The sequence below is a fragment of the Penaeus vannamei genome, unplaced genomic scaffold (assembly GCF_042767895.1).
Source record: "Penaeus vannamei isolate JL-2024 unplaced genomic scaffold, ASM4276789v1 unanchor360, whole genome shotgun sequence".
NCBI classification, from domain to species: Eukaryota; Metazoa; Arthropoda; class Malacostraca; order Decapoda; family Penaeidae; genus Penaeus; species Penaeus vannamei.
In genome coordinates, this window is record NW_027213364.1 from 97,501 (window position 1) to 109,329 (window position 11,829).

The 11,829-nt window shown below is 46.3% G+C and overlaps 1 protein-coding gene across 1 annotated transcript in view; it reads left to right on the plus strand.

The window, feature by feature from the left end:
• Positions 1-11,216, plus strand: part of dtn (transmembrane protein 132C dtn) — a 29,600-nt gene extending 18,384 nt beyond the window's left edge. The window contains 1 exon segment of the mRNA XM_070119571.1: positions 7,145-11,216. Coding sequence (XP_069975672.1) covers positions 7,145-8,377 — 1,233 coding nt within the window. The 3' untranslated portion in view covers positions 8,378-11,216.
• Positions 11,217-11,829: the final 613 nt, after the last annotated feature.

The following is an 11,829-nucleotide window of genomic DNA, read 5'->3' on the forward strand; positions in this document are numbered from 1 at the left end:
TCTCCTCTCTCCTCTTCCTTCCCATCTTTCCTCTCCTCTCTTTCTCCTCTATGCTTCCTTCTCTCTCTCTCCGTTCCTTCTCTCTCCTCTCTCTCTCCTCCCCAATCCTTCTCTCCTCTCTCTCTCTCTCTCTCTCCTCCCCATTCCTCCTCTCTTCCCTCCCTCTTTCTCTTCTCCCATCTCTCTCTCTCCTCTCCTCCTCCTCTCTCTTCTCCTCTCTCCTCCCCATTCCTCCTCTCTCCTCCCCATTCCTTCCCTCTCCTCTCTCTCTCCTCCCCATTCCTTCCCTCTCCTCTCTCTCTCTCCTCCCCAATCCTTCTCTCCTCTCCCCATCCCCTCTTTCTCCTCTCACCTCCCCATTCCTCCTCTCTCCTCCCCATTCCTCCTCTCTCTCTCTCTCCCCTCTCTTTCTCCTCTCTCTCTCCTCCCCATTCCTCTTCTTTCTCTCTCTCTCTCTCTCCTCCCTCTCCTCTCTCCCTCTCTCTCTCCTCCCCATCCCCTCTTTCTCCTCTCTTTCTCCTCTCTCTCTCTCCTCCCCATCCTCTCTTTCTCCTCTCTCCCTCTCTCTCTCCTCCCCATTCCTCCTCTCTCCTCCCATTCCTTCCCTCTCCTCTCTCTCTCTCTCTTTCTCCCTCTCTCTCCTCCCCCTCTCCTCTCTCTCTCTCTCTCCTCCCCATCCCCTCTTTCTCCTCTCTTTCTCCTCTCTCTCTCTCCTCCCCATCCCTCTTTCTCCTCTTTCTCTTCTCTCTCTCTCCTCCCCATCCCCTCTTCTCCTCTCTTTCTCCCTCCCCTCTCCTCTCTCTCTCCTCCCCAGCCTCACTATCAAGGCAGGAAATGTGGATCCGCCACTTTGATGCAAAACCTCGGGCGGAAGCAACAGGATCCGGTGCAGATAAGGCGGGCATTTCGCTTCCTCCGAGAAACCGGCACTGGATTCGAGAATTTTTTTTTTTCTTTGTTTTTTTTTTCGCGTGTGTGTGGGGGGGTGGGGTGGGGGTGGGGGGGGGTTTGTGTGTGTGTTTGTTTTTGTGTGTGTTTGTTTTTTTTTGTGCTGTGTGTGTTTTTTTTTTTTTTGTGTGTGTGTGTGTTTGTTTTCTTTCGTGTGTGTTTTTTTCGTGTAAGTTTTTTTTCTATCGTGTGTGTGTTTTTTCGCGTGTCTGTTTTTTTTTCGTGAGTGTGTGTTTTTTTCTTTTGTGTGTGTGTTGTCGTGTGTGTGTGATTTTTGTCGTTTTTTCGTGTTTTGTTGTTGTTACTGTTGTTTTAGTTTTACAAGATTCTTTTTTTTCGTCTTTTCGTTTTTTTTTTTTTTTTTTTTTTTTGGGGGGGGGGTGGAGTGTTGTGTTTGTTTCTTTCCCTCACTCTTCATCTATTTTCCTCAGTCCCTCTCTTTTCGTCTTATTTTCCTTATTCTTTCCCCTCTCATCTATTTCCCTCTTTCTCTCTCTTTTCATCTTTTTTTCCTCATTCTCTTTCTCTTTTTTCCTCATTCTCTCGTTCTCTTTTTTTCCTCATTCTCTTTCTCTTTTTTTCCTCATTCTCTTTTTCTTTTTTTCCTCACATTCTCTTTCTTTTCATCATTTTTCCTCCTTTCTTCCCTCTTTGTCTTTTTTCCTCATTTTATTTACTCCTTTTCTCCTCATCCTTTTCCTCATTCTCAATTTCCTTTTGATTTTGATTTTCCTTCTCTTTGTCTTCCTTCATTCGCCTCAGTTTTATTTTCTCTTCTAATTCTTCTTTCTCTTTGTCTATTATACTTCTTTTTCTTTCTTTTTTCATCCACATTCTCTTTCTTTTTCCTAATTTCATTTTATCTTCCTGTTTTGTAATCTATTTATATTATTTTTATTTAATCCCTTTTTTCCTCATTTTCTTCACATCTTTTTTCTTCATTTGCTTCTTTCTTTTCATCCTTTTTTCCTTATTTCTTTACATTTTTTTTCCTCAATTTCTTTTCCGTGTGCTTTTTCTGTCTTTCTTTTCTATGTCTTTTTTTCTCTCATTTTCTCTATTTTTTCTCATTTTCTTTCCCTTCAATATTTTGCTCATTTTCTTAACCTTATTTTTTACTCATTTTCTTTCCCTTGATTTTTTTTTATCATTTTCTTTCCCTTCAGTATTTTCCTCATTTCCTTTCCCTTAATTAATTTTCTTTCATTTTCTTTATCTTATTTTTTTCTCTCATTTCTTTCCCTTCAAAATTTTCCTCATTTTCTTTCCCTCATTTTTTCTCATTTTCTTTCCCTCCGTTATCTTTCCATCCCCTTTTTTATAGTATTTTTTTTCCTTCTCTCCTCATTTTCTTTCTTTCCTCAAACACCTCGCTTCCTCGCCTCAATCGGCCTCACAAAAACACGGTAAATAATATTCGAATCGTCTCACTCTTCACCCCCCTCCCCCCTCTTCCTCCTCCTCCTCCCTTCTTCCTCCTCCTCCCTCCTCCTCCTCCTCCTGCCTCTTCCTCCTCCTTTACTCCCTCCCCCCTCCTCCTCTTCTTCCTCCTTCTCCTCCTCCTCCTTCTCCCTCTTCGTCCTCCTCCTCCCTCCTCTTCCTCCTCCTCCTCCTCCTCCTCCCTCCTCCTCCTCCTCCTCCTCCTCCTCCTCCCCTCCTCCTCCTCCTCCTCCTCCTCCTCCTCCTCCTCCCTCCTCCTCCCTCCTCCTCCTCCTCCTCCTCCTCCTCCTCCTCCTCCTCCTCCTCCCTCCTCCTCCTCCTCCTCCTCCTCCTCCTCCTCCTCCTCCTCCTTTACCCCCTCCCCCCTCCTCCTCCTCCCCCTTCTTCTTCTCTTCCACCCCCCTCACTCCTCCCCACCTCCTGTTATTCCTGTTCTTACTTCCCTCACTGTTCCTCTTTCCTCTTCTTCCTCTTTCTCCTTTTCCTCTTCTTTCTCCTTTCCTTCTTCTTCCTCCTCCTTTTACACTTCCTTTTCCCTCCCCTCCTCCCCCTCTTCCCTCTTGATATCTTCCTTCTCTTCCTGTTCCTTCCTCCTCCTCTTCCTCCTCCACTTCTCCTCCTCCTCCCTTCAACCTGATCCTCCCTCCTCCTCCTCTTCCTCTACCTCATTCCTCATTTCTTCCTCCTCCCCCACTCCTCCCTCCCCCTTCTCTCCTCCTCCCCTTCCTCCTGCTCCTCCTCCCCCTCCTTCCTTCACCCCTCACCTCCTCTTCCCTCTTCCTCTTCCTCCTTTTTCTTTTCCTTCCCCCCCTCCCCCTCCTTTCTCCTCCCCCCTTCCCTCTTTACCTCCTCCTCCCTCCTCCTCCTCTTCCTCTTCCTCATTCCTCATTTCTTCCTCCTCCCCCACTCCTCCCTCCCCCTTCTCTCCTCCTCCCCTTCCTCCTGCTCCTCCTCCCCCTCCTTCCTCCACCCCTCACCTCCTCTTCCCTCTTCCTCTTCCTCCTTTTTCTTTTCCTTCCCCCCCCCCCTCCCCCTCCTTTCTCCTCCCCCCTTCCCTCTTTACCTCCTCCTCTTCCTCCACCCCCCCCTCCCTCTTTACCTCCTCCTCTTCCTCCACCCCCCCTTCCCTCTTTACCTCCTCCTCTTCCTCCACCCCCCCCCCTCCCTCTTTACCTCCTCCTCTTCCTCCATCCCCGCCCCTCTTCCCTCTTTACCTCCTCCTCTTCCTCCTTCCTCCTCCCCCTCCTTTCTCCTCCCCCCCCCCCCGCCCCTTTTCCCTCTTTACCTCCTCTTCCTTCACCTCCCCCTCCTCCTCCCTCCCCCTCACCCCCCCCCCCCGCCGATTTTATGACGTCAGACGCGGGATTTTCCATTTTTTATGAAGCGCAGAATTAACTCCGGAGTTTGAAAGGTCATGGCGGGTCGTGAGAGGGGCGTTTGTGTCTCCTCTCTCTCTCTCTCTCTCATTCTTGTTTCTCTCTCTTTCTCTCTTTCTTTCTTTCTCTTTCCTTTCTTTCTCTTTGCTTTCTCTCTCTGTGTGTCTTTCTATTTTTCTCTTTCTCTTTCTCTTTCTTTCCTTTCTCTCTCTCTCTCTCCATTCTCTCTCCTTCCTTCCCTCCCTCCTTCCCTCCCTCACCTCTCCCTCCCTCACCCCTCCCTCCCTCATCCCTCCCTCCTTCCCTCCATCCCTCCATCAACCCTTCCCTCCCTCCCTTCCTCCTTCCCTCCCTCCCTCACCCCTCCCTCCCTCCCTCCCTCCCTCCCTCCTTCCCTCCCTCATCCCTCCCTCCCTCCTTCCCTCACCCCTCCCTCCCTCCCTCACCCCTTCCTCCCTCCCTCCCTCCCTCACCCCTCCCTCCCTCCTTCCCTCACCTCTCCTTCCCTCCCTCCCTCCCTCCCTCCTCCATTTCCTCTCCCCTCCTACCTTCCTCCCTCACCCCCCTCCCTCCCTCCCTCCCTCCCTCACCCCTCCCTCCCTCCCTCCCTCACCTCCCCTCCCTCCCTCCCTCCCTCCCTCACCCCTCCCTCCCTCCCTCCCTCAGGCGGAAGTTAAGCGTAAAAACAGACACACAAGCACTCACAATGATAAATTATAATAGATAACATAATGTTGCTAATCATTATGATAGGATTGCATTAACAGTAATAAGGATATTGACAGATATTATTTCAAGGATTATGCTGGATAGAGTAATAATGTTAATGAAAGTGATACTGACAATGAAGATGATAATGATGATGATTATAATAATGATGATAATAATAATAATAACAATAATGAAAATTATTATACTAATGATGATAATAATAATAACAATGATGATAATAATGATAATGATGACAATGATAATGATACTAGCTATAAAAGTAATGGTGATAACAATGATAATGATGATGATGATGTTATTGATAATGATGGTAATAATACTGATAATAATAATAACAACAATAGAAAAGATAAGGATTAAGATTATATTAATTATCATACTATTGATGAAATTATAATCATTATCATTAATACTATTATCACTACTACTACCGTTACCATTATGGTAGTTACAATGATGATGATCATTATTATCATCAGTATGTTATTATTATTGTTATTATTATCCTCATTATTAGTTGTAGTAGTAGTAGTATAATCATAATGATAATCATTATCAATATTATTATCATCATCATTATTATTACTATTATTATTATTATTGATGATGATGATGATCATGATAATAAATAATATTATAATTATCATTATTATTGTTATTATTATTATCATTATTGTTATCATTATCATTAAAATCAGCATCATTCTTTTCATTACCAGAAACAAGATGATAATAAATGAATAAATAAATATACAAGTAACTTAATAAATAGAGTAACCCGCACCACACACTTTACGCACTTTACCCTCTTTACACAATTTCCACGAAATGAACAGTCGGCTCATTTCGCGCGCAGACAATCAACAATAAACGTAATTGTTCAACCTCACTGTGCACGTTCAAAATCCAGTTACAGGCATTGTGCAATAATCAATACGCCGCACAATTTGCATTTAACAATTTTAGATAAATTTTACAGTTCATAATCACTTAAAAAGCGGCGCCTCGAAAAACGAAAAAAAAAAAAAAAAAAAAAAGGCGGGAAAACGATTTTCAAAAAATGGGAAGTCTAATTTCCGCCAACTCCTAAGCGTGTATTTTGCTGTTGTTCTTCTTCTTTTTGTTGTTTTAGTTGTTGTATGCGTTGTTGTTTGACCGAAACCGAATGCATTGGCCAAATTACCGCAATTAACATGGGCCAGATCAATTACGAGGCCAACAAAGCAGGTAATTTTCGATCCAGCTCGCCAGTCGCCCGACCGGAGGTGTCATGGCCGCCGCGCGTCGGTTGGCTCGTTGGCCCGCTCTCCCTTCCGTTTAAATTACCTGCCGCGAGATCTAATTATCCTTAATCTTATCTTAATTACGTACTTTATCGTCCGAGTAACTGCTTGCCCTTCCTCCTTCCTTCTTTTCTTCCTTTTGTTTATCTGTTTTTCTCCCCTTTTCATTCTTTTATTTTAATGGACTTCTTTTTTTCTTTTTCTTTTTTCTATTTTGACTTATTATTTCTTCTTTCTCTTCCTCTCTTTTTTCTTTTTCTTTTCTATGATCTTTTCTGTTTCAATTCCTTTTCTTCTTTTCTGTCTCTTCTCTCTTCTCTTTCTCGCCTTCCTCTCTCTCTCTCTCTCCTTTCTCTTCCTCCTCCTTCTCTCCCCCCTTGCTCTTCCCCTTTTCTCTTCCTCCTCCTTCTCTCCCTTCTTTCTCTTCCTCCTCCTTCTCTCCCCCCTTTCTCTTCCTCCTTCTTCTCTCCCCCACTTTCTCTTCCTCCTTCTCCTCCGCCATTCCTACATCATTGTTCTTTTCCTCCTTTTCTTCCTTCTCCCTTCTCATCCCCCCCCCTCTCCACCTCCTCCCCCCCCCCTTGGAAAATGTTTATATAAATATACGAATTCGTAATTACTTAATTAGACAGTACTCCGGAGAAAGTTTGGGGAAAATGCACCGGATTAGCGAAAGTCTCTGAAATATCCTGTCATGCACACACATACTCACAAACATAGACACACACACATACATAATGTTTGTGTGTGTGTGTGTGTGTGTGTGTGTGTGTGTGTGTGTGTGTGTGTGTGTGTGTGTGTGATATGTGTGTGTGTGTGTGTGTGTGTGTGTGTGTGTGTGTGTGTGTGTGTGTGTGTGTGTGTGTGTGTGTGTGTGTGTGTGTGTGTGTGTGTGTGATATGTGTGTGTGTGTGTGTTTGTGTAGATAGATAGATAGATAAATAAATGTATACGTGATATACACATATACACACATACTATATACATATATAAGTATGTGAGTGTGTGCGTGTCTGTATGTCTGTATGCACACACATGTATTCACGTAATGTTGTTATTTTGATTCCATTTACGTCCCAGTAGCAATGAGGAAAAGAGAACGAAAACGCCGGCGCAAATTTAACCTATTTTTAACGGCTCTTAACAAAGGCTCGCGGGATACAGAGATCATCACACAATCAGCTTCCCTCGCGCAACACGAGCCGCTTATGTCCGTAAATATCACTGAAATGCCGTCGCTTCAGAGATGCCGGGCGAGGAGAGGGGACGGGGGGGGGGGGGGGACGCGTCGCCGTCTGGGAAAGGGAATTCTGTCTGCGGTCGCCCGTGTTCGAGCCGCCCCTCTAAGGCCTCCTCTTTCCGCAGGTTCACGTGTCGGAGCTGCCGCACGCGGACGCCGCCGCGCCGCAGAACCACCTGATGCTGATGGCGGAGCAGCCGCAGCAGCCCACCCTCCAGATGCGGCTGCACCCCCCGCGCCACGGCGGCCCCACGCCCCTCGAGGTAGGCATGTACGTCCTGCTGGCCGTCTTCGGCGCCGCCCTCGTGGTGTTCGCCGCCTCCTGCGTCGTGTACACGTGGCGCGTGCGCGTCGGCAAGCCCATGCTGGCGCCGCACCAGCTGCACGGCGCCCGCACCGCCCTCCACAACCACCACGACTCCGTCACCAACGCCCACGACTGGGTGTGGCTCGGCCGCGCCACCCTGGAGCGTGCCTCGGGCATCAGCCTGTCCCCGCCCGCGTCCCAGTCGGGGCCCGGCCTCGTGCCCCTCAGCGACCTCAACGGCAACAGCCAGCAGCAGCAGCAGCAGCAGCTCCAACAGCAGCAGCAGGAGCAGCAGTCGGCCTGGCTGGAGTACCACCGGCTGTCGCGCGGGCTGGAGCGCAGCGCGGCGCCCGTCAACATCACGCCCAACCCTGGCGCCGACGAGGAGGAGAGCGAGCTCACGCACTCGTCGCGCCTCACCGGCTCGTCCACCTTCACGCGGCCCCGCAACGGCCGCCGCGTCACCTTCAACAACCTGGGCGACGACGCGGCCGCCTCCAGCAGCGAGGAGGAGCGGCCGCCCGTGCCGCCGCACCGCAACATCGGCGTGTCGGCCAACGGCAACCCCGACGGGCCCGACGGCCGGCTGCACGACCCGCGCCCGCGCCACGACGACGCCAACCCGCCGCCCGTGCCGCCCCACGGCGTCAACGTGATCGCCAACCCCATGGAGGACGGCTACTCCAGCCGCCCGGGCCTCAGCCCCCAGGACTCGCTCGCCCTCGGCCAGCTGCAGCAGGCGTACGCCCAGGGCCACCTGCTGCACCCCGCCCACATACACCGCCGCCCTCTGGACGCCGACAAGGACGACAGCGCCCTCGCCGACCCCAAGTTCGTGGAGGTGAACGCCGACGACTTCGTGCGGCTGCGCGGCGTGTGCCGGGGCCGCGCGGCGCAGGTGCGGCGGGCGACCATCCTGGAGAACCCGCTGCTGTCGTCCGCCCTGCCCGACAACTTCAGCGTCACCGACCACCTCGAGAACCTCCCGCCCTCCATGGACTACGACCAGATCATGGAGTACTTCTCCAACCTCAAGGAGTCCAACGCCTGAGCCTAAACTTCTCGGGTCGTGTGGCGTGACCCGAAGGCCGCGAGCTCCTCCGGGTCGCCTGGCCCTCCCCCTACCCCCTGCCCGCCCCCGGCCCCCCTCCTGACGGCGGCTGGCCTGCAGCGGCCCTGAGGGCGAGGCCCCGTGCGAGGGGCGCCCAGTGACGGACCCTCCTAAGGCGTCGGCCGAGGTGGGGGGGGGGGGCCTGGGCCTCCCTCGCCCTCGTGTCTCGTAGGCCTAGGGAGGGACACGGACGACCTCACAGGCCTAAAGAAATTCGGCATCTGCACGATCTCGAGAACCCTTTCGCTCTGTGCTTGGAGTCATGCATGCGATGAACGTGTCATGCACGCTGTACATTACTCTCATACAGAATATGTCAACGTCATTTAGTCGTAAACAAAACAGGTTATAATACTCCAGTGGTACAGAGATCTTTATAAGATGAATATAATAAGATGTATATCATTGTTCACGTGTACATCATAGGCTAGGACTATATGTAAGCTATACATGTGTTAGTCGTGTTGAGCCTGCATGTTATACTGGTGTAAGGCAAAAGCCCAGACTGCGTTTAAGATATAAAAGTGTGTTTGGCTTAGCACAGGTATATATGATTTTAGAGATCCGTACAGCTTCGGCAGATGTGTATGGTAATATCCACATCACCAGGTATGTGCATGTTACAGCTAAGCATATTCGGTTGGACCACATGTGTACAACATAGTTAGGTACGTACATCATAGCCCGATGTATTACAACATAGATGTTGACGACATCATAGCTAGGTGTTAACAGCATAGCTAGGTTTGTCTGATATATCCACAAATTTTCAACCTAAAAAAAAAGAAAGAAAAAAAATGCTGTATGCCATATCCAGGTATATGTCTTACTTTACCAGAAATACTCTGTCTTGTGTCCACTGTACAACTGTACACTGGACCGCCATTGTGTGTCAGGAGAAGCCACACCTGCACAGGGTACACTCAGCTGTACAGAAAACCTGCCACAGGTGTCAAGCGAACGCACGCTCGCCTGGTGTTTTCGTCTGTGAGCAATGCACGTATATATATGTGTGGATGTCAGAAAGCCGGATGTCTCGCTGTCTCTGTCTTTAGAAGTGTCTTAGCGTTGACATAGGTGGACTTCTAACGGTTGCATAACGAGATTAAAAAATAAAAAGGTTTTTGGAATTGGTAGAGACTAAGAGCTAAAACAAAACAAAACATTAAAAAAAACGTTAAAAAAATATTTGCAAAGGTGATTCATCTTCATCACCTTGGCATAGACGATGGTGGTGATGCATAGTTTACACTTCAGCTCAATAATCTAACTTGCAATAACGCTACCCCATTTCTGCAGCGAAGCGCTAATCTTGACCCCCGCCCCCCCCTCCACCCTACCCCCCTCGTCCCCGTCTCCCATTTACTCTCCGCCCCCCTCCCCAACCCCTCCCCCCCAACCCATCCCCCTAAATAAACTTAGGACTTGCGTGTAACATGGTTCATGTGTCTTGCCAAAAAAAAAAAAAAGATTCTTATGTACCTATAAGATATGTAAAAGAAAAACGATTAAAAAAAAACATCTTTTTACCAGTTGCATTCGTGTTGCAAGGATTAGCAACATCCTTCAGCCTTTGGCAAGAAGATTACATACCTCACTGCAGAATTGCTATATACGTAAATTTAACAAATCTCTTTAGCATAAAAAATAATAATTATAATACTAATGATAATAATAATAATAATAAGACGAAGATCTTCAGACTTCAAAAAAAAAGCACTTTTGCAAAATCTGCTCCTTTGTCTTTCGCTCAGGAGCAGTCACAAGACTTAGTCAGACTATTCTTGTTTTTGTTCTTGTTTTCATTCTTAGTTCACAACCCTTTCTGCCAAGGATGATGGTAGACCAGCCTTTTCCATGTACCAATTCTATATACAAGTAGGCCTCTTGTACTCCTTTCAGCATTGAGCCTACTCGAAGAAGAAAAAAATACTAACAATCTCTTGTCCGATTTAAAAAAAAACAACTATGGGTTTTATGTAATGGTGTTGTGTCGGGAAAATGATTTGGTGTTGTGGTAATTTTCGCTTCCTCTTTATCCAGGACGGAAGAAAAGAGAGGTGTGTTGTCTTCGTGAACTGGAAGCGAAGTGAACGGAACTGTGCCGGATCTAGTGTCTACCTCTCTTCTCCTGTTTTTTGTGGGGGATGGTTAAAAAAAACGAAAAAAAGGTGGTGCGATCTTGTCTCGTGAGTAAAACGAAAAAAAGGTGGTGCGATCTTGTCTCGTGGGTAATAAAGGTGGAAAATAAAGTAGGTAGGTTCGTTTAAGAGGCGTGAGTAGATTAAAAAAAAGAAGAAACGTAAATATATGGTTTTGGTAAGGGAGGTTATATTGGTTAGGAGTTAGTATTCCGAAGATATTTAAAAAATGACGTTTTTGTCATAGTGTCGGAGGAAGAGGAAAGCGTATCGATGGATAAAAAACAAAAAACAAACACAATAAAAAGTGTATTTAGTTTAACATAGCCTGGAGGGAGAAAAATATAGCTCGGAAAGTCCACCCAGATGAGATTCTAGACTTGGAATCTTGTTCCCTTTTCACAAAATGAAGGATTTACCCCCACTCCATTCTTTAAGACTTTTTGATATTATTTTCCAACCTCTTTCTCTCTTTTATTTTCTTTTTTTCGTTGTTGTTAAAGGGTGGCTGTAGCTCCTACCAGATAGGAGATGTTAATCACAGTTCCTAGTTGCTCTTACCAACCATAGATGGCGTGGTGTGCAAAGATGATGAACTGAGTCGTTGTTTCTGGTGCTGAAAAAAAAATAACACCCAATCGTTGTTTTTTCTTCCCAATAGATGGCGCCAACAACACCTTCTCGTTGTTTTTTCTTCCCAATAGATGGCGCCTTTCGCGAGGGTTGGACCGTTTATAATTTGTTTTGAATATATTTTTAATTCACTTATCTACGTATTTCTTTCGTGTTATTAGCTGAATTCACTTAGAAGGATACTTTTTATTGTTTTGTAGTCAATACCTAGAAATATAACCATTATTTTGATATAATGATATTACTGTCTTCATTTGAAATTAAGTTATTTGTCTAGATTTGATATTATCATATATATATATATATATATATATATATATATATATATATATATATATATATATATATATATATACACGTTATCCATCTGCATATAAGGTTATTTTCTCTTTCTTTCTTTTGCCGTTATCCCTCAAACTCAGAGACGAAGTAAATACATTAATATGTAAATATTTCTTCTAAATTTGCGACAATGATGTTATTCCTTTGATCACAAAGTTAATTCATCCTTTTAAACTCAGTGAGTCTGTTTGTGTGATTCAAACGGATTACAAACAAACCCTTTTATGGAATTAATCATTTGAACTTATATTAATTTATTGTTTGACGATTTTGCAG